This window comes from Vicia villosa, unplaced genomic scaffold (assembly GCF_029867415.1).
Source record: "Vicia villosa cultivar HV-30 ecotype Madison, WI unplaced genomic scaffold, Vvil1.0 ctg.001067F_1_1, whole genome shotgun sequence".
Lineage (NCBI taxonomy): Eukaryota > Viridiplantae > Streptophyta > Magnoliopsida > Fabales > Fabaceae > Vicia > Vicia villosa.
Genome location: NW_026705469.1, coordinates 108,207 through 131,543, shown reverse-complemented (window position 1 = coordinate 131,543; position 23,337 = coordinate 108,207). Strand labels below are relative to the sequence as shown.

General features: G+C 33.5%; 2 protein-coding genes and 1 long non-coding RNA gene across 3 annotated transcripts; 2 read left to right on the top strand and 1 right to left on the bottom strand.

The window, feature by feature from the left end:
* The first annotated feature begins 6,090 nt into the window (after positions 1–6,090).
* LOC131633055 (uncharacterized) lies at positions 6,091–6,616 on the top strand. Its single transcript, XM_058903766.1, has 3 exons — positions 6,091–6,274; positions 6,340–6,440; positions 6,539–6,616. The coding sequence occupies exons 1-3, from the start codon at positions 6,091–6,093 to the stop codon at positions 6,614–6,616; spliced, it is 363 nt and encodes a 120-aa protein (XP_058759749.1).
* Positions 6,617–18,706: 12,090 nt separating this feature from the next.
* On the top strand, positions 18,707–19,765 carry LOC131633054 (uncharacterized). Its single transcript, XM_058903765.1, has one exon. It carries the CDS (start codon positions 18,707–18,709, stop codon positions 19,763–19,765), a length of 1,059 nt encoding a protein of 352 aa, XP_058759748.1.
* Positions 19,766–20,160: 395 nt separating this feature from the next.
* On the bottom strand, positions 20,161–23,075 carry LOC131633073 (uncharacterized). Its single transcript, XR_009293221.1, has 4 exons — positions 22,914–23,075; positions 21,631–21,772; positions 21,274–21,401; positions 20,161–20,401 (listed from the first exon to the last, which is right to left on the bottom strand). It is a non-coding gene; the product is annotated as an uncharacterized LOC131633073 (long non-coding RNA).
* Between the last annotated feature and the right edge of the window lie 262 nt (positions 23,076–23,337).

The window sequence follows — 23,337 nt, the reverse complement described above, 5'->3', positions numbered from 1 at the left end:
AATGCTGTGTTAGAGCCCATTGCGGCGGATTGTCGGGCTTTATTACGGGGTTTATCTTTTGGGATTGTCTGTTTTTTACCTAGATTGTTTAATTCTGATGCACATGATTTAGTGTCTTTAGGCAAATTGTACGGTTCCCGGACCTGGTTAAATGGTTTTCCGGTGGTGGATGTTGATGTACCGGCTTTTTCAGCCCTTTTGCTGTAATGAATTAGCAGTTCCTGTCAAAAAAAAAGAAACGGAAGAAATTCTCTTAGTTCTATTTCAACGAGGAGTGGTAGAATGGAGGAGGTTAACGAAGTCAAAGGCTTTATCTTCAATCATTTCAACCGATTATTTAATGCGGAGAGTGTGGAGATTGATAGTCCATTTTCGAAGACGAAACTGAAGGAAGCTATTTAGTCTTGTGATGATAATAAGAGCCCAGGTCCGGACGGGTTCACGCTTGAGTTCTTTTAAGAGTTTTTTTTGCTCTATCCCCTAGAGAATATGAAAATAGTCTCTTTCTAAAAGCTTTGCATCAAATGCATATGTGGATTTTGAGTAGAAATTTTTGAGTATTGAGCAATAGCTTGTAACGTTCGGAACATCATATGCTTGAACACAAATTGTGCCAATATGATATTATAATCTCTCAAGATTAGGGTCTCCTTTTGTATAGTGGGGTCAGCAACCTGCGGATAACATCCCATATTTGACATATTACAATTTCAATATATGTATAGGTATGCCACCTTATAAATTAGTAGTTATTATTATAGGGTTATATGGTTATGTGAATGTCTGTGCTATTACATAATATTTTCTAGAGTATCATGTGATTAATACTTTTTTTTTCTATTACATAAAATTCAAGTAAAACTGTCATCAATTATAGAAGAGACAATTATATTTTAATAGATGATTTAAATAATAAATTATTTGAAAATTTCATATTAATTAATCTTTTGTTTTAGTTAGTCTTAATTGAGCTTTTAGTCTTTAAATCTTTTATTAGTTAGTCTTAGAGAGTTCAATTTTGAAGTGGTGGTTGTGCTTGTGCATGTGAGAATGGAGACAAGTATAGACAAGTGAGTATAGAGAGGGATAAAGTTTGAACTCAGAAATCACCAAAATATTTGATTCTAGCTAACATCAAAATTCTTGTTATTAGCCTTAAGTTTTGCAAAATATTTATTTTATTGTATTAGACTTTAAGTACAAAACACTCAAGTTGTACTAAAGGCGACTTAGCATATTAGAGGACCAACAACTCAACTAGAAAAACAATAAAATAGCATGGTTGATGGCTAGAGAGTGAATCAACAATACCAATATGTGAATGGTCTTTACACATCAATAACCATGTTGTCAAAGTTGTAGCCATATATGTAATAGGAACTGAATTCAACTCCAAGAACAAAAAAGCCTTCTGTTACAAAGTTTAATTCAGTGCATCTGAAATTGAAAATAAAAAGGAAGACCAACTTGTATTACAAATCCAAGGCAATATTATAAAAAATACCTCAACTTGCATTAGAATTTGGAACCTGTCTTCGAAAACAATTTTTCACAACAGCATGTAAGAATAGCATTACATGAGAAACAATTTTCTAACTTCATCAACCAAATCCAACCAAGTGTACTCTCATTGCAAATAAACCATTTTGGAAACAACTCATGGAATTGAAAATTCATTTTGGAGGTTACTGATGTATATGAGAATTTTTTTATGCATATTTCTGTCACCTTTTGGAGTTGCTTACTCAAGTGGATTACTGCCAAGACTTGCACTTCCTCAATTTGATGCTTGTGGTTTATATGACCAATGAGTTCATAAAAGTTTGTACTACATGATTAGATAATTTTTCTTCTATGCTTGCGGTTTATATTACCAATGAGTTCATAAATAATTGTACTACATGATTGGATAATTTTTCTTCTATGCTTGTGGTTTATGTGATCAAAATAGTCTTTAGCTTAAAAGTTTTATTGATTTTAACATCAAAATTCTTGTTATTAGCTTTTAGCTTTGTAAAATATTTATTTTATTGTATCCATTGTAGTATAACTGATGAATGGTATGAACAACTATAGAGTATAGACATAAGCACAAATTATAATACTAAAACACCATTCTATATATTACCATTATGGATCACATGAAACACATTATTGATACAAACAAGAAACACATTATGGATACAAACAAACATAGTACGTACTCATTATAGGTACGTTATCGATGGAAAATACAAAATATAAATTTTATATATATATATATATATATATATATATATATATATATATATATATATATATATATATATATATATATATATATATATATATATATATATATATATATATATATATATATTAATTTCCGTTGGAAGTGGTGGTGGTGACAGAAGTGGAGGTGACATTAGCAGCAGTGGTGGAGGTTACAGAACCAGCGGCAAGAGGAGCACAAGGAGGACGCAAACAGTGGCAGTTACTGCCAACACAATCGGGAAGAGTGTTAGCTCTTCCGAGAGTTTCGGCAGTGGTGGTGGTTATGGAAGCAGCAGCAGCAAGAGGAGCACAAGGAGGACGCAAACAGTGGCAGTTACTGCCAACACAATCGGGAAGAGTGTTAGCTCTTCCGAGAGTTTCGGCAGTGGTGGCGGTTATGGAAACAGCAGCGGCAAGAGGAGCACAAGGAGGACGCAAACAGTGGCAGTTACTGCCAACACACTCGGGAAGAGTGTTAGCTCTTCCGTGAGTTTCAGCAGTGGTGGCGGTTACAGAAGCAGCGGCCACGGAAGTAGTGGCTTCACCAGCGGAAGTGGAGGCTGAAGCATCAGGAGTAGCATCAGAAGCAGCGATAGCATGGTTGATAATGATCATTGAAAGGAAAAGTAAACAAAGAGCAACTTGAGTACTTGTATTCTTCATTTTTTAAGAAGAAAGAATGCAGAGAAAGATGAGAGAGATGTGAAATAAAACATCATTTTTGGAAGGGTATTTATAGAAATGAAAGTGAAATATGTTGTAATGTAACATCTTTAGATTCGGGTGAAAAAAGTGTGTTGAAGTGCAAAACAAAATAATTGAACGTTTCTCTTTCATAAAAAATATATAATAATTGTACGGTGGATGGAGTTTTATACCATTTGGGAGTAACAAAAGAATTGTACATTAGATAGAGTTTAATGAATTTGAGAGATGATAAAGCTGGATGCCATTCCATTGCCCGTCCTCTTACTCACATGCTATGCTCTACTAGGGTCCCACTTTATATAAATCACTACTACACCTACAACATGATAAATCCATAAATATGATAATAATAATAGTATAGATGCTCTTAAATAAATACCTAACATAAAAGGACAAAAAATTTTATGTGAGACACAGCTACAACATGCATGAGCCATAGCAAACAATGAACATATATATGTTAAATTATTTTCAAAACAACTTCATGCATTTACTATTCTCGTTCATACGTGATAATACCTAATCATCTAATTTAATTTCGTATAGGATTATTATTATTATTATTATTATTATTATTATTATTATTATTATTATTATTTTATTGAGTATTTTGATGTCCCTTGAAAATGCAACTTTGAACTTGCTATCTCATCATCATCATCATCATCATCATCATCATCATCATCATCTATGAATTAAATTCTAGACTATAAATAAAATGTGTGCCTTATTTGGGAATTAAATTCAACTATTGAGATTAATGTATTTTAGAATTGAACTATAAATAAAATGTGTGCCTGATTTCTATTGTCACAATATTGAAGTACTAAGTTTTACACCTTAAAATCCATGTACATGATAAGAAAGACTATGGTTGAGCTACCACCAGGAAGAAAAAGGCTGAGGCTAACACATGCTCAGAATGTAGTTAGGAATCAAGGAGTATGGAATAATCGGGTTCGCTTGGTGTAAACGATTCACCAACAACAACAACATTAGTTGCAAATGCAGCATTACCACATGAGTTCATGCTGAAAATGATACAACAGATGCAAGGTGCTCATTAACCTTAATCTCCTTAACAATGAACATGAAACTATACTTCAGCCACTTTTACCAAATGAATCCACCTGATTTTGCAGGAAGCCTAATCCATCATAGACAAAATATTAGTTTTGGAAAAAGTTTGTTTCAACATCTATTATCCTTAAGTTTTGATAATAACAAAGTATAAGAATAATTTTGTACACAAATAGTTTCATTAAATGTGCAGAATCTTAAGATAATGAAAGCAGACTCTAGACTTTAGGGTGTGTTTGTTTGGTTGCTAGAAAAAAGATTCCTGGAAATCTAAGGTAGGAAATAGTTATTCCTATGTTTGGTAGATGGGAAGGGGACAAAATTCCTTGGAATAAATAATATCCAGAAAACCATTTGACCCGCGTTCTACCTATTTTTATTCCCATGGAACTAAGCTGGGAATAATATATTCCTGGGAATATAAACCCACGTTCTCATAGTAAGAAGTCACAAATATCCCTAATTTACCCGCGCATTATTCCCTCTAAAATTTACCCATTCTCTATAAAACCTATAACCCACACATTCCTTTCCACTTTTCTCAGCTTCTTTTTGTTTCTCCATACAAGTTACAACAATGGTAAGTTATCGTTTACTTTGAATCTGTATTTTTTTTTAGAATCAAGCTAATACATGGATCTTTTTTTTTCCTGAAGACTTTGATTTAAGGAATCACAAATTCATCTATCTCTCAGTGAGTTTGCTTGGAGTTTGATTTCTTTTGACAGGTATTAATTTTCCAGTTTCAATGACTATTTTTATTTACATGTGTTTCATTATCATATATGGTTTTTTGAACATCGTCATTGTAACGAACATGATTGTGTGTCAAACACCGTCATTGCGTTATGAACATTGTTATGTGTATAACACAGTGGCATATCCAACACAATCGTCGTGTTAAACACCGCTTTTGCATATTGAAAATTGTGGGTTGTAGAACATTGCTGCCACATAGTGAACTTGATTGTGTATCGAACACCGTCACCATGTTATGAACCTTGTTATGTTCATGACACCGTTGTGTATCCAACACACTCAGCGTGTAGAACACCGTTTTTACGTATTGAACATTGCGGAGTGTAGATCGCAGCTCCCACGTATCGAACATGATTTTGTTTCTAATATTGTCATCGCATTATGAATGTTGTTATGTTCACCAGATTTGAAATTTATATATGTATTGCCTGTGTGGGAGGGTTCAGCAGCCGATTCTAGAGTCCTTAGAGATGCTATTTCTCGACCAAATGGACTAAGGGTTCCACAAGGTATATCATATTAAATTCTCATTAACATAAAACATGTCTTTCATATTTTTAGGATAATAACTTTAGTTTTGTTGGTGATCGGATATTATTATTTATGCGATGCTGGATATATGAACGGGGAAGGTTTTCTTACTCCGTATAGAGGTCAAAGGTATCACCTTAGTAAATGGAGGAATGGCTTACAACCAGCTACACCTAAAGAGTTTTTCAATATGAAACATTCATCATCTAGAAATGTAATAGAAAGATGCTTTGGACTTTTGAAGGGACATTTGGCTATATTGAGAGAGAAGTCATTCTACCCTCTGAAAACTCAAATAAGAATTATAACAGCTTGTTGTCTTCTACATAATCATATTCGAATTGAAATGACACGAGATCCATTAGAAAGGGCTTTAGGAGATGTTGAATCATCTAACGAGTTCATGTCTGGGGAAATGATAACTGTCGTGGAACCAAGTAATGCATGGAGTCAATGGAGAGATAATTTAGCATTGGAAAACTTTAATAGATAGAGAAGTGGAAATCATCCATAAATTATGTTTCTTATTTGTTTTTACTATTTTGTATGATTTTTTATCATAGTTATACTATTGATTATAAACAAAAAGTTTTATTATAAAAATTTATATTTCCCCTGATACTAATGTTTTCTTATCAGTATTGTTAGTTTATATGTAGTTTATACTATTGGTTACTGCAAAACCATTTTGAAAATATATGAAACACAATCAAGGATATATTGTTTTAACTTAACATGTTAGTTTTTTAGTTTAGATAAATGGACGAGTCAGCTGAAAACCAGAATGCAAAAGTCTCAAAGCGGCAGTGGACTGCAGAAGAAGATGCTATATTAGTCGAAGGTTTATTACAGCTTGTAGATGATGGCTGGAAGGAGGATGCTGGAACATTTAAACCGGGATATACTAAAGTGTTAGAAAAGTATCTCCATAAAAAAAACCAAAGTGCACACTAAAAGCTAACCCTCACATTGAATCAATAGTGAAACGTCTAAAATCACAATATTCAGCAATCAAAGATATGATGGGTCCAAGTGCAAGCGGTTTTGGATGGGATGATGCTAGGAAGATGATTATTGTAGAAAAAGAGGTTTACAGCCAATGGTGCAAGGTGACATTTCACTTCAACTTCTAACAATGTATAATGCATTTTAAATTATGCATATCAAAATCTATTTTATCGTTCATTTATGTTTTACTTCAATGCAGTCTCATCCTACTGCATCTGGTTTGTACGGAAAACCATTTCCTCATTTTGACAACTTCGATGTTGTATTGATTATGTAGAGTATTGATTCTGCTAATGCGTATATTTAAATTATGTTGCTGAAACAGTTTAATATACGATTAATTATGACACAGTACAACACTTGAGTTTTTTGAGGATGAACCACGATCTTAAACTTTACATGATGCTGAATTTCATCATAGAGTTTGATGTAATCTTCAAATTGGAATTGTTTGAAAAAGTTACATCTGCAATGATAGTGAGGATACAAAATATTTCTAATGAGTTTTTCTATCCGCGAATCTTGTTTGATTTCTATCCAACCAAATAACATTGCACGTGTTGATTATGGTAGGATATGAGAATTCCACATAAGCCCCTCTCTACAATTCTACATTTTTCCATGACGATTATGGTATCCGAGTTTTTGACTGTGGAAAGTCTATGAGCTACTGTGATCTGTGTGATTCTTGAACTCAAACCAGCTTCTTCCTTCAGATTCATTGCCTTAATAGCATTTACTATAGTTCTTTCAGACTCCGCATCGAGGGCACTCGTTGCTTTATCGAGGAGTAATATTGATGGCTTCTTTAGTAAGGTTCTAGCAATGGCTATTCTTTGCTTTTGTCCTCTTGAAAGCTGGAAACCTTTCTCTCCAACAATAGTGTTATATCCATTTGGTAGATTACTCACAAATTCATTATATTTGCTTCTCTAGAAACCTCCACAATTTCAGAAGCCTCGTTATTGCCATAGCAAATATTGTCTCTAATTGAGCAGTTGAAAAGCAGTGGCTCTTGCTGTACCAGTCCTACTAAGAATGAAGCTTATGAGGTCTTCAAGAGTTAATACATATTCAAGTATGTTTCTTCTTGAATATCTGTAACCTTTAGTCTCATTTATTTGGAAGATTTATGAGGATTTTATTCACATGATCAATAATTTTGAATCCAAGTTAGCTTTGGTTTAGAATTTTGAATCTGGGTGTAGCTTTTGTTAAAATTTTGAATCCGACTTAGCTTTGGATTAGAATTTTGAATCTGAGTGTAGCTTTTGTTTAAAATTTTGAATCCTAGAGTCTAGAATGTTGGAAATATGGATTCCATGTAAACTATAAATTTGTGTTATACTCAAATCATGGGACATGAATATTTTTAGGTGCATCCAATATTAAGGGTCTTGCACTAGTTTTAGTTGATCACAATGTAAGGCGAAGTGCAGTGGCCACTCAAACCATACACAAGTACAAGAGGTTAAAAGAGATATTTAATCAAATGAATATAATTTGAAGGACTTCATTAATCAAGGCACATATATATTCAAAAAGTTCAATGTTGAGTGAGGAAAAACAATGTCAGTCAGCTCCTGGAAGAAGTTTCTGATTAGATTGCCCGCTGGTTGTTCCAGCACTTCATGAGTTCTTAAATCCAAGCCTCGTTAGTGTTCTTGCAACTATCTTTGCCGAGTCTGAGTACCTATATATTATGTTTTGTCCAAATATCACAAGTTAACACTACAAACAAATTTAACAAGTATCAAATTATCCTGTGTCAATGTGTGAGTATCATGTATGTGTTTGAGTTAGTAGTTCGTAGATAATCATATAACGCTTAGTAAATTGAAAATGGTTGATTAATAATAAGGTGGATTTGGAAGGAAACTTACGAGTCCAAGATCACAATGTTGGAGCCTTTGTTGATTTTCTGCAGATATGAAGTCTTTAATGCTGCTATTTCAGCTTCCACTCTCTTCACATTCCTCACTAGTCCTTTTATCTTGCTTGGCACTTCTTCCAATCTAAGTTAAACTAAAAGCAGCAAATGATTTTCATGTTATGATTATTTGAAACTGAAAGAATGAGAAAAGTTTATTACAATGAGTATAGTTATATTATAGTGATCCTACCTAAGCTAACAAATCTTAAGTTGTTGTTCTATTCATTAGACATTTAAATCTGATTAGAGTTGTTCATTGAGTGCCATTGGTTCCTTAGAAAATGAAAGCTGATTCAAGGTTTTTGTTTTTGAAAATGGCAGTGTTTCCTAACATTTTCACTATGAAGACGAAATACATGTTGGGTTGTAGTAATTTTTAATGATTCTATGTGCTTACCTAACCATGAATAGGTAGCATTTGAATATAAGCATTGTCATTAAGCATGATAAAGTGATTTGTGGTTTTTATGATTATTTTTGCTATTAAATATAGAAAGGTTATTTCAATAATTTTATAGTTTTTTCTGGGATTATTATTCTAAACCAAACATGTTTTCTTTTATTCCCAAGAATTTTAAGAAAAATTATCCAATAATTCTAATTGATAACCAAACACTTTTTCAAAATAATCCAAGGAATATAATTCCCATTGATTTATTCCTGGGAAACTTATTCCAAGGAATATTTTTTACATCCATGAAACAAACACACCCTTAGGGAAAACACTATCTCGACACAAATAATTAAAATGTTTATAACAAATTATTTTAAGTAATTTTTGTAAAGATGAGACCCATATTCTAATAAATTTAAAAACAACATATGTGTGAATAAAATAAGGTCCAATTCAAGTTGTAATTGAGTTTAAAATTTGAGCCCAACAATTATAGATAAATTGTTAATTTGAATATAAAAAATTAGAAAAAAACTAATGGATTTTATTAATTTGGGCTAGATTTTCAATTGGCCCTACAACACTTGACATCCGAAATAATCCGACCCAGATACCTGAACCTGAAAGAACCCGAACCCGAAAAATCCAATATTAGATAGGGTCGAAATTGGCCACTATATGTCACCCGTGGGTTGGACCGGATTGGTGTTTTGGGCTCGAATCCGACCCTATCTGACTGTTTGTCCACCCCTAGCTCATAAGATAAAGGAATGAGAATGCACATGAAGATCATAACACATAGGTCGTCAACCACTCTGACGCCCATCATGGATTCATGATTTAAAGATCCAATATCATCACATCGTGACGGAAAGACCGTCATGCACCATGCTGCCTATCAAAACGCCCAATTATAATTCTCTTTATTTCTATTCTATTTGAGCTCCATTTTCTTCATGTTCTATTCATATTTCTCACGTTTTCTACCACTTCTTGATATGAGTTTCTCTATAAACTAGTAGGACACCCGTGCATCCGCATGGGTTCTGATTGGGTAGGCGCGTTTTTTAAACAGATATAAATTGTCGTTTATAAAAATATATGTATCATTAATACACTTTTTTCAATTATAAAATATTTTTATCCATAAGAAATTTTTCTCAGTTTATAAAAATATTTGTAAAAAAATGTAATAACTTAGGAGCTCGTACGCCCCGAATTTAATTAATTATTTAATTAAATTATTTAAGAATTTAATCATTGGATTTAATCAAAGTTCGTGGATCAATCGGAATTGTAGGTATTATTTTGGGAAGCGTATTTGGATTATTAAGTTAAAGTCGGATTTTATTCAGTTAGTCGGAGAATTAATAAAGTTGATTTCGTTGAAGAAATAATAGTAGAAATAGTATTATTATTAATATTGGACTATTTGTATTTAATTCAAATTTTATCGACGAAGTCGGAATTATTTTATTAGGTTGGCATGTGTCGCGGGGAAAAATCGTATCTTTTTTCGGGATGAGACACCTGATGCCTTCTTTGGGCTCGAGTGCTCAAAAAATGATTTTTCTTTTGTTCCGACCAAACTTTTTATTGTTTCCAAAGTAGGAAAAGGAAAAAAGCTGCAATAACCTTAAAAGTGGGGGAGAGATCTTGGGTAAGAGGGTTGGTTATACGAAGGGAAGGTATTAGCACCCAACGTATCTATAGTACTCTATAGGTTTCTTTGCTATGTTTTTCATTCCATGTTATTGAGAGGTTAGGTGGGAAACTAAGGTGTTTGTTTGATTATGCTCGCAAAGATCATCGCGATCCTCTGCATACATATCCCTTAGAGGGAATCAGAGCATCTGTAGCTCGGGGTCTACGGGTGCTAAGGTTTGAATTGTTTGAGAGAGAAGTTTTGCTCGCCAAGGATACGACCTTGTGCCTACGTATTCTCAAAGGGATGTTGAGAAAGTTAGAGCAATCGTAGTTCCCACTTATGCTAGTGGAAGCAAAGGATAAGAGACAAATGTCATCTTAATGTTCGATGTATCTAATCTATATCATCACATACATCTATTTGTTTTTTGTTTGAAATCTTTTCATTATAAGCCCTGGGTTGTGCCACTTATGGCGCTTAGAATGATAAAGATGTTTTTGTTGTTTAACCAGCCTTGTGGCAAAAACTTTCAATGAAGTCAGCCTTGTGACAAAAAGTTTTGATTAATCAGCCAGCCTTGTGGCAAAAGTTTCAATGAAGTCAGCCTTGTGACAAAAACTTTGATTAATCAGCCAGTATGGTGGCAAAACGGTTTGATTGATTAGCCAACCTTGTGGCAAAAAAGTTTGATTGATTGATTGTTTGTGATGATATAGAAGAGATACTCCTATCATAGAGATGAAAAATGTCTAATCTCCTAGGGTATTTGATTTGGATATTGGGATGCTTATAAGAAGCCCGTGGGTCCTTGTATGAAGCCCAAGAGGAGGCTATCCGAGGGTCCTTGCATTGTAAGCCCAAGAGGAGGCTATGGGAGGGACAATCCAGGGTCCTTGCATTGTAAGCCCAAGAGGAGGCTTTGGGAGGGACAAGTCGTTTGTACAAAGCCCAAGAGGAGGCATGGTATAGTTGGTTTGAGCTCTTAGAGCGATTTCACTGGGAAACCATACTCTATGTCCTAACCTAAACTAGGGAGATTCTTTGCACGAAGCCCAATAGGAGGCTATGGGGAACCTAGTGTTGTACTAAGATGAACAAGCATATATACATGAACAAACACATGAACAAGTATGAACAAACATGGACAAATATGAACAAGTATGAACAATTACATATATATGACAAAGTGTGTGTATATAATGGAGTTTATGAAGGAAATATACCTGTAAGCATGATCCATTTGTATACACGGGGCTCGGGACTTATACTCGGGGAGAGGCCCATTTGAGTTTATTCAAAGCTATGTAAACAAATATTTACAAAAGAGGTTTGGGACTTATACCTACATGGAGGCCCATGGTATTTTTGGGGAAGATTTAAAGAAAACCTTCATTTTTGATTTGTTATTCAAAGTTAAAAATCAAACTGATCGAGGTATGTACAAAAAGGTGTATGTACGATGAAATACCTAATTTCATGTGAAGGAATGGGACTTATACCTACATGGAGGCCCATGTTTTATTTTATAAAACATGGTTGATTGTTTTGTTAAAAGATGCGTCGTTTAAAAAACTGTTTGAAAGTTTTGTTTTGAAAGAAGGTTTTTGTTGTTTTTTTAAAGAAAAACTGTACAAAGAAAAAGGAATGGGACTTACACTCTCTAATATTCGAGAGGCCCAGATTGATTGATGAGAAACCCTAATTTTGATCTTGTTATTCGAGGGTTTAAATCAATTTGGTCGAAGTATAAAAGATAGGTATATATACAATGAAAAAACTAAATTTATACAAAGGAATGGGGCTTATACCATAAGGGATGCCCATATTGTTTGAAAAGAAAATCAATTGATCAATCTAAAAGGATTTGATCAAGAGTTTTTTTTTGAAAAGAAAACCAAAAGAAATGGTTTTTTTAAAAAAGATTTGTTTTTGATTAAAGTTATGTAAATAAATGAAAAAGATATTTACAAAGAGGTTTGGGGCTTACACCTTAAGGGATGCCCAGTGTTTTGAAAATGAGTTGCATGATTTGAAAGTGAATTGATTACTGTTGAGAAAAACAGCTGATTGAGTTTTAGGCTTACCTCGAAGAATGAGAAAATTGGATTTCTGAGTTTGAAGTGTTACCTTGATCTTCAAGTGATATGCGCGAAGCCTTGGATGAATTGAGAATATTCAAGCATCGTGTAATGGTAATCAAAAATGAAACTTACACAAATATTATATAACAATATCAAATTCAAAAGAAAATAATCTAAGAGAAGATATTTTTTTTTTGTGATTTCTTTGGATGAAGTTATGTTAATTAATAATGCTAATTATACAAATAATTAAACTTAACAAGAAAAATAATTCTTTTTTATGTCACAAATTAGATTATACAAATATAAACCTAAATATAAAAAAGAAAATATTTTTTGGAGTTTTTGATTGGTTGAAGATTAATTAATAGCAAATATTCACACAATTACTAATTAATTAACAAAATATTTTAATTATGAAGAAAACTAAAATATTTTTGGTCAAAAATTAAATTAACATTTTATCAATTTAATAATAAAAGGAAAATAATTTTTGGGGTTTTTGATTGGTTGATGATAAAAATAAAACAAAATTGAAATGAGATAAAAATAAATAAATAAAAATGTTGGGGGGGTGTAAACCCAAGACCTGAAAAGAAAAAGGAGTTAGTTAAAACATGGAAAACGGGCCAAAAGCTGGGGCGTGGATAGCAAAAAGAGAAAGGCCCAGCCCACCAATTTCAGGCGCCAAACTTCATCTTCTTCGTTTGAAAATTACAGACCCTATAGCCACGGTTTTTTTTCCGTTGCTGAAGGCTATACCTACGGCCTCTTCGTTCTCCATCAAATCTCCATGGTTTTTGACGAACCAAATATGCAACCTGTCTAGAATTTCTCCACGATCTCAACCATACTATTAGTTTTAGTGATGGATCAAAGAATAACATGAATCAAGCAAAATTCAGATGAAACCCTAAATAACAAAAACCACGATTCATACACATATTGAAAAATTGGGACATGAGACATTAGGGCTTTGATTCAGTGGATCATGGGCTACCAATTTCAGTTACCAAAATTCATTTATGTCATGTCTATCGTGTGATTCGATTGTGCCCGAAATCACCTCATTTTCGTGATTTGAATGGTATTTGGATGATGTTCCAGATGGTGTTTAACGACCCAGATAGCTTGAGTGGATGATAGTGAAGCTATTCCAATGTTTGAAACGTTCCAAAAGTCCATGGATTGATCCCTGCTACTCAACCTGAAATATGAAAAAAAATGAAACTTGAATTCATGGTTAGAGCTGTTACAGTTGGGTCTTTGTGATTTGGATAGCTTAGATATGATGTACTAATGGTGCTTGATGGATCAATTGGGTTAGAAAGTGGTTGTGGTGCGAAATTCATGTTTATGAGCTTGAAAATATGTTTCTGGAGGGTGAAGAGTGAAAACAAGCATGAAAGTTGTTTTGGCTTGTGAATTGGTTCAGTTAAGATTCAAACAACTTCTAAATGGTATTTGGAAGAAGTTTGAATGACTCCTTTGGTTAGAACTTACAAGATTTGCAATTTGGCATTCTAACCACTTTGAAAACTTAAGAACTTTGAAAAAAATGGAAGAATGAGAGAACAAGTTCTTGGACATGTTTTTTGAGTCTTTTGCAATGAAGTGAGGCTTTATATTTATAGGCAAAGATTCTGAATTGGATTGCTTGCAAATTGAAAATGCCATGATGAATTTTGTGGAAAAAGATGGCATGGAATATTTTTTCAATGATTACAAAGCTTAACCATGGTTAAGGAACTCAAGTGCTATAATATTCTCTCCAATCTGATCTTTTATGATAAGAATCTTGCCCTTTGGAGTTGCAAGAGGTCATTGTATGGATCATAGACTATATAGTGTTGAAACTTGGTGAAAATGGTGTGTAACTTTAAGCATAATGACCTCTAATGACAAAATTCAAAACCATAGCTCCACTCAATATTTTTTCATGCTCTTGGTCATTTTGGAAAGATCATATTACACACTTCAAAACCCTAGTTGAAAGTTTCTTCAAGACCTTTAAGGAAATGGGTGAAAAAGATCCATGAACTTTGAAGAAAGTGAGATTTTAAGTGAAATTTTCAAAAGATACCAACTTTGAAGCTCCATATCTCTTAAATGGTTGATCTTTTGGAAAATCATTTTATGTGACAAAGTTGTTTATTGGATCAAAATCTACAACTTTCATGTTGGAAGTTTTTTTCAGTTTGTAGGTAAAATTTTGAGTTATTCCCTTCCAAAGTTTGGAAAAAATCATTGAAAAACACTTAGAAAATTTTTCTAAGTATAAAAGTCAAACTTTGACTTTTTGATTCTTGATTTTTCTTGATCAAATGACTTCATATATCATATATAGATGATTTAAAACTTCAAAAGTCATGGTTGACCAAAATTCCCCAAAAGTCAATGGTGATTTTGTACAGTTGACTTTTTCAGACGAATCGCGTTTCTGGAGATTTCAAATGAACCAGGCTATCCTCACCAAATGAATGGTATGAATGGATCACATTGAGTTATTGGAGGACCTTGAGCCATGGTTTAAGTTGTGGCACCATGTTCTGATTAAAAAGTCAGTTGTTCAGGTGAATTAGGTCAAAACCCTAATTGTCGACCTGATGAAATTGATGACTGTGGATCTTGAATTGAGACACAATTTCCATTGGATGTTGTCATAGGGATTATTTGAAGATGATTGAAACCTTTGATTGACTTACTGGGGATTTTTAGGGTTTCCCAAATGTGATCCCTGATTTCAGTCCCTGATAGTTTAAAACCCTATTCTGATGATTTGAAATTTCACTGTTGATCAATCCTTGTGTAGGAGATGTCTTGAGTCAATAGATTAGGACAAAATGATGCACTTGGGGTCTTGAGGTCATGTCCCAAGTCATTAGGTCAAATCCTGAGCAAAAGTCAGGAGTATGCTATCTTCAGTCAAAACCCTAATCTGGTTGGTTCAGAGCCTTTGGGCTTGTTGAAATGAATCTCCAAGGACCAAATGTTGATTGTTGATGAAGATGATTCATTTGAAATGAAAGGGGAACAAAACCCTAATTGATTGTTGCTTGTACTGATGAGTGATTTCTTGTTTAAATCCTGCTGAGTCACAAGTAACAAACACAAGCTATGCAATTTGTTAGAGATGCAAATGATGTATATGCAAATGATATGAGGTGGTATCTTAGGTCAAAAATTGGGGTATGACAGCATGGTAATTAATCGGATTAATTTGGTGAAATAAAGTTGAAGTGTTATTTTATAAATAAGCTTAAAAATAAATTTGGGTTTAATTTAAGTTGTTGTGAAGTAAGGAGGGGGTATGCACTACACCGGTTAAGGGCTTTAAAATCGTTTATTTTGGGCTTTAAGAGCGCTGCCAAAGTCAGCGCTGCCGTAGGTAACGACAGTGATTTTGAAACTCCAAAAGCGCTCTCGTAGTCCCCCTATAGCAGTGCTTTCTCCAGAAAAGCGCTCTCGTATCCCCCCTATAGCAACGCTTTTTCCAGAAATGCACTCTCGTAGCCCCCCTATAGCAGCGCTTTTTTCAGAAAAGCGCTCTCGTAGCCTCCCCTATAAGAGCGCTTTTACCCAGAAAAGCGCTCTCGTAGCCCCCCTATAGCAGCGCTTTTCCAGAAGCGCTTTTGTAGTTTGCGCTTTTTTTATTTTTTATGTTTTTTTATCTTAGGCAGCGCTTTTAGTTATAAAGCGCTTTCGTAGGTGGTCCTTTAAGAGCGTTTTTTAAAAGCGTTGTCGTTGCTAAACGCATTATTTTAAAGTGCAACCTGTAATTTAAGCCTCCCTGTTTGACCTGTAATTTATATTTATTTTCAACCTGTAATATTTTCGACCTGTAATATATTTTCAACCTGTAATATTTTCAACCTATATTTATTTTCGACCTGTAATATATTTTCAAGCTGTAATATATTTTCAACCATAGGTAGGACAGTATATATATATATATATATATATATATATATATATATATATATATATATATATATATATATATATATATATATATATATATATATAATATAATACAATTATAATCCAAAATAATATATACATCATTATAGTTCATTCACATGTAACTAACTCATGTCAAACAAACTAAATCAGTAACATCAACAATATTATACTTCAAATATTGGCAGCAGTACATTAACAAAGTTATTAACCACCAAGACTATAATATTATACTTCAAAAGTTTGATCGTTTCTCGGCCTGGTCCTGCAAAGTATGAACAGAACAACACGGTCAATTAAAGGCTCTAACATCTGTAGTTCAAATTTTCCAAGAAAACAAATTGTGATTCAGTAACATTAACAATATTATTAGCAACAATTTCATGTGATTTGCAACTCAATCCACCAATGTAATGTGTCATCAATCCAGTCTCAAATCAAACTATCAGCACCACTTAACAACAACAAAAACAAAGTTGATTCATATAACAACGTCATCATCGTCAACTAATATTAAGCAAAATGAACCAACATCCACCAAATAAACTCAAACACAAAGTCATTATCAAAATAATGTATTCATAAAATTGTTCACATAATAATGTATTTATACCTCTATATGATTAGTTGCTGAATATAAAATTGACACAATTCCTCTTTGATTTCTTCCAACTTAAGTCTCGCATAAGAAGCAGCATAAAATTCATCAAAGTACTACATAACAAAAACATTATATGAATGATTTAGTTAAATGTAATAAATTATAAGAAATTATCTTAAGCTATAAATTCATACCATGATTGGAATCTCTAATTGATTCGTTTGAATGATTTTTTTCATAAACCTAAAAACATAGTATCCACAATCTGAACTGTTTCGCTATTGCGGACACTATATAGAAAAACAAATAAGATTTTATAGTTGTCTTGTTTTATCATGTAGCATAAATATTATAAGCAAATTTGTGAAAATTAATGTACCTGCACTTTGATCCAAGTAATGTTGTTTGATTTAGTCCGGGATACCTGTGCGTCTCTTTGACTTAGGAACACTTGTATTGATCTAAAAAAAATATAAAAGCATATATTTAGATCAATCTCACAAATAATTAAATATATAAATATACACGAATATTTAGAATGATCCCACTTACGTATCAATCATTGACTTCATAGCCGGATAATTGGTCCACTCACCATCTACCAAATTCAGAAAATATACCACGTATCTTATAGGATTGATAACAAGCAACAACCAGTGTGCTCTATAAATTAAAACAAAAGTTTATATAAAAATTTTGCCACGGAAAAGAAACAAAGATTAGATGAACCAAGAATGAGAAACTAACCCTACTGGTCGGGTATTATACGCCCAAAGAAACAGACATTCTGTATTGTCGGTGGACAGGAATCTATCGACTAAGTGCTGTCTAACTGATTCTGGTTCCGTAACAATTGTCTGTCCGCTGCAATGGGCGGAAGACACGAAACGGAATCTGTTTGACAATGTAGTCCCGTGCAACACTTTGTCATACAACAACCTTAAATAAACACATAATAAACATTAGATTATTTTCATTGAAATGTGTAAATAAATTGTTCAACTAATTAAATAATATATCGGATGAGTGAATATTACCGGATGTATGAGTGAATACTACTGACGCCCGGATGTAGATCATTCATTATATGTGTAGTGTTGAAGAAAGAGTCCATCAAGTGAATGAGATTCATGTGGTTCTTTTCTTCACTGTTTTAAAGAGTTCAATTTTGAAGTGGTGGTTGTGCTTGTGCATGTGAGAATGGAGACAAGTATAGACAAGTGAGTATAGAGAGGTATAAAGTTTGAACTCAGAAATCCCCAAAATATTTGATTCTAACATCAAAATTCTTGTTATTAGCCTTAAGTTTTAAAAGACGATAGGTAAGTGAGAGAGGGAGCGGCGCTGAAGGTGTCGGGGGTTCCATCTCCGTTTTCGTATCTTGGTTCTTGACAGCTTTTCCGGTTAGGTGCTCTTTCATGGCTGGTTTTTCTTTGTCCTTCGGTTAGCTCTGAGCATCGGTTACATCATCTCTTCAATTTCGATTTAAACTCCTGGTCTTAGGATCAGGGATCTTGTTGAGGAGGTGGGTTGTTTCGGGTGTTTTCTAGGGTTAGCCGAGGATTCTGCTTTGGATCTAGGGCTGTGCTTGTGCTTTTTCTGCTAGGTTTTTTCGATCTTGTGTAGGTTGGGTATGCAGACGGGAGGGTAGTCAAAAGTAACCTATTTGAAGCATTCAGCGGGGCGGTGGGACACCTTTCCTTATGGAGGGAGGAACAGAAATTCTTCAAGTGGCAAAGAGGTGATTTCCATGTACATTTCAGAGTTCCCTGAGTTTTACTCTGCTAGGGAGCTTTTTGAGCTTTTCGGTTGTTCTGGCCAAGTGGTGGAGGTAGCTATTTCTCCCAGAAGAAACAAGTTCGGTAAGCGATTTGGTTTCGCTAGATTCATCGATGTAGAAGATGCTCGAACGTTAGCGGTTCGTCTGGACAATATAATTATTGATGGCAGTAAAATTCATGTATACTTGCCGAGGTTTACGAGAGTTGCTTTCGGTTCAGGAGGTAGGCGTGAGTTTGTGGAGAAGGCGAAGCATCCTCAACCACAAATTAGGCCACAGAGAGCGGAAGTGGGGAAGAGTAGGGGCAATTGGCAAGCTGGTCCTATCAGTAATAATCCACTTTCCTATGCTGAGGCTGTGGCTTCTGAGAATTCTGGTTTTGTATCAAAAGTGAATGAGCAGGTCCTTTTCGATTTCAATTCTGATTATGTTCTTAGAGGTAGGATGGAGAAGGCTTATGTGGGTAAGTTTTGTATTCCGGGGTCTGCGTACACAATTCAAACTCACATGGAATTGGACGGGGTTTACGCGATTAAAGTAACTCCATTAGGCGGTAATTGTTGTTTGCTCGAAGAAAGGGAAGAAGGGTTCATTGAAGACTTGACTGGTGAAGGCGAGACTTGGTGGAAGTCTTGGTTTTCCGAAGTCAAGAAGTGGGAGGCGGATACGATAGACAAAGGTAGGGACGCGTGGTTTCGAATTTATGGTACTCCAGCTCATGTGTGGAGTTTTGAGTTTTTCGTAGCTTTGGCCAAAAATTGGGGGAGTTTCATCTGTTGGGATGAGCACACTGCTAGTGGCGAGGCTTTTGTTGTGGCTAGAGTTATGGTGAATATCCCTGTATCTTTATCGATTCCTGACTCTGTTTCGGTTAATATAGACGGAAGGAGGGTGGTTCTTTTTGTTAGGGAAGATGCGGCGGGTTTGTTTCGATCGTCGAATCGAAATCAGTTGCATAATTCTTCAGTTAGCGTGAGTTCTGACACTACAAAAAATGCTCCATTTGCGGAGGTTTTTTTTGCAATTTGAGGGGGTTTGAACCCTCTTCAAATTGTTTAGCGGCAATTTTGAAAAATCCTGCAATTACGTGTGCCGCGGTATTTTTGCGGGGGTTCTATGCAAACGCTGGTATTTTATGCGGAGGTTAATTTGCAGAGGTTGTGACCTCTTTGTATGGAAATTTATTCTGCGGAGGTTTTTAACCTCCTGTATATTTCCCAAATATCAAAATGCACATTTCTACTGTGAGGGACTAGGTTATTTACCTCAATTAATTATAATGATTTCAAATATTTATGTAATTTCTTAATTTACAAAATTTGCAATAAATAAATCATAAGGCTCAAAATAATTTCTTTAAAAGTATAGTCATAAATATTAACATAAATGTACTCTAAATATTAAATGTATGAATACATCTCGAATTTCAAAATAGCTAAATAAAAATATTATACTAAGGAAAAACCTTAAAAAAATCAATTGTTGCTTCAACTGGTTAATCATCTTGCATCCATAAACAAATTAAACCCACTTTATGCATTATTTGGCTTTTTTTATCTCTAGTTCTACTTCTGGTTAATCATCTTGCATCCATAGACAAATTAAACCCACTTTATGTATTAGTTGGACTTTTCTATCTCTAGTTTTACTTCCAGGAGTTGTTACCTACAGAAAGCAAATAGCGTAGATGTTTAATATAAATCATGTAGAAATCAATGTCTCGGAAACAAATTAACATCAAAAAGAACAATATACTACTTACTTTAAGCATCAAATGGCATAAAAAAGAATAATAAACTACTTACTCTAAGTAATTTTTACAGTTTCATTTTTCTAATGAACAACCGCTGCATTTTTCATGGAGCTTCTAAGTTTCTTGGCATAAAAACAACATAAATTCTTGGTTTTAACATGAATGATTGTCTTACAAATTGCATAAACAAATCTGAAAAATATTATACTACTACCAGGAAGTAAATTATCATAACTACTTAATGGATTAGTAGAGTCATGCTAATGGTTTTAGATGTATACCCACACATACGACATAAACCATTCTATAAGATTAAAACATTATAGTTGAATGCCCATAATTAGTCTCTCATACCATGGAATGAAGAAACTAAATATAAGAAACTAATCAAATGTATTCAAAATTTTCATTATTTTCTCACACCCTTTTATCTAAAAAATCACAACCTCATCAGTAATTTAATTGGAAGTGTATGGTTATATCGTGTGTCTTATGCAAATGGGGGCTTAACAAGCTACCAGTATGTAAACTTAAGGTATATAAATCTAACGTATGCATATGTATAAGAAACAAAGTCAACTCTATCTTTTGATCCAAAACTAGGCACTCTATATACTCACTGCAAAGAAACATATATCAACTACTGGAAAATTCAATGTATGTAAATCTAAGGTATATAAATATAATGTATGTATATATATATTTTCTATTACTTTAAGGATGGTAAAATTCAATCTCAAAACAGTAAATTTAGCAAATTATTTTCTACCATTGAGCAGCATACCCGTGGGAGTGGTTGACCTAGATTCAAGAGATAACTCGTGGGCAACTTTTGAGTAGAGAAATCCGTTACCATGAGATATCGATTGAGAGAGAAAATGAGAACTGCAAGGGACCAAAAGTGCACCATTCCTAGACCAGCAACATAGATACAAGTTTTTAACGTGAGAATCAAATAATTTCAAAAACATGAAGGCAATGTTTAAGTCTTGTGTTCTTCCCCCAACACCATTCAAAATTTAGAGAAAATAGTTACTTTGCCATTTGCGTATACATAATCATAGTTACTATGAGATAAGACTGTCCAGAAAACTACTAAAAGAAAATCAAAAACAAAGTTTATGCAGAAAACAATTTATACCTTGTTTATAGTCATGTAACTTTCCAACATCTTCACAAGACTCAAATAATAAATCCAAATTGGGATCAAAGTGTACAACAGGAATTTCTAGCAGCCAGCGCTGACGTTCCTCAATTTATTTGCTCTAACTTATCCACACATCCTATAAGCGTGTAATTTGGTCAAGGAACTGTGATGATGTTTGTGGCACATGAATGAATAAAAAAAGTAAATCGCCAAGAAACCAACTAACATGGAGCTACCCACTTATTACTGAACATATCTAGTTAAAGCTTATTGCACGTGTGCCTAAATCTTAGTTGAAAACGCAAGTCATATCATGTTACTGCAAATTCATATAAGGATTCAGAAGTAATAAATTAAAAGATAACGAAGTAAATAAAAATGTAGCTAGATACAATCAACTTAAAGATGCACTACAATAATAAAAATAATGATGGAGAAAAAGAAAAGTAACACATTTCTCTATAGGCATATACAGTTTTAGTGTGATTGTAACATCCAATCAGCTGGGCACCCCTAATTTCTTAATTTGTATAAACTTATTTTCATTTATTAGAAAACATTTCACATATGAATGATCATACTCTATAAAAGCTGACATATATACACAATAACAACAATCAATCCATTTGAAAGCTCGTACTAGTTTGACAAAATTGCCTGTATTCATCCAAGTAGAATAAATATATTAATTGTTGGAAAACTCCCATGGAAGAAACTTGACTCCTCTACACAATTTTTAAGATTCATAACACTAAAAGTAAATTCCTATTTATCTTATAGAACTCCTAATTTGAATCTGATCTATCCATATGACATCTTTTCAGATTAATTTTAAAATTTCAAGTTTAATATAGTCCTTCTTCCCATTTTGTAAGGTTAAGTAACCTTTCTTGTACCTGCACAATTAGTTACCAACACTAATTTCAACCTGTGAAACTTACATTCTGTAAAATTCATCCAAAGAATTAATTTAAAACATTATTAATATAATACTCTTGAAAGGAATCAATTTAGATCATAAATACTCTTGAAAAGGATGGGCAATAAACAAGGAAATAATAACATATCTCAACTTTAAACCACAACACTAAAACCCTTAACAGTTATGAAGATAAAACAGGGTTAAGCATAATAAAACCCTAAAAATGACATTTTTAATTAGCACAAATTTAAAAAATTAAGAAATCATTCCACTAACAAATAGTGATAACAACATAATGAAAAGGTTGAGCGATCAAACAAGAGAGAGAGTAGAGAGGGGGCTAGTAGTAGTTTACCTGAGAATGTATTCGTTGAACGACAAAATTACAGAGAAATCAACGAGAGGGACGATAGATCAAGTGAGAGAGACCATCGAGCGAGAGAGACGATTGATCGGATGAGAAAGACTGAAGAGTGAGAGAGATCGGCATGTGAGAAGTTTTCTTCAACCTATTGTTTCGTCATTCTTCAACCTATTTTGTATTTGTTTTTTTTTTTCTGATAAATTCTTTAGGTAAACTGAATGGCTATTTTGTTACTCACCTGAATGACTAATTTTAAAAATCAAAAATGTTTTTTTGGCACAAATAAAATAAATAATAAATTGAGAGCTAAACCGTATTAAACGCAAGAATAAAAAAAAGTAAATTCTAAATTAAAGGGGAGTACGACGCTTTTTTAAATAAAATTGCGGGGATTTTTAAAAAACCCCACTAATTA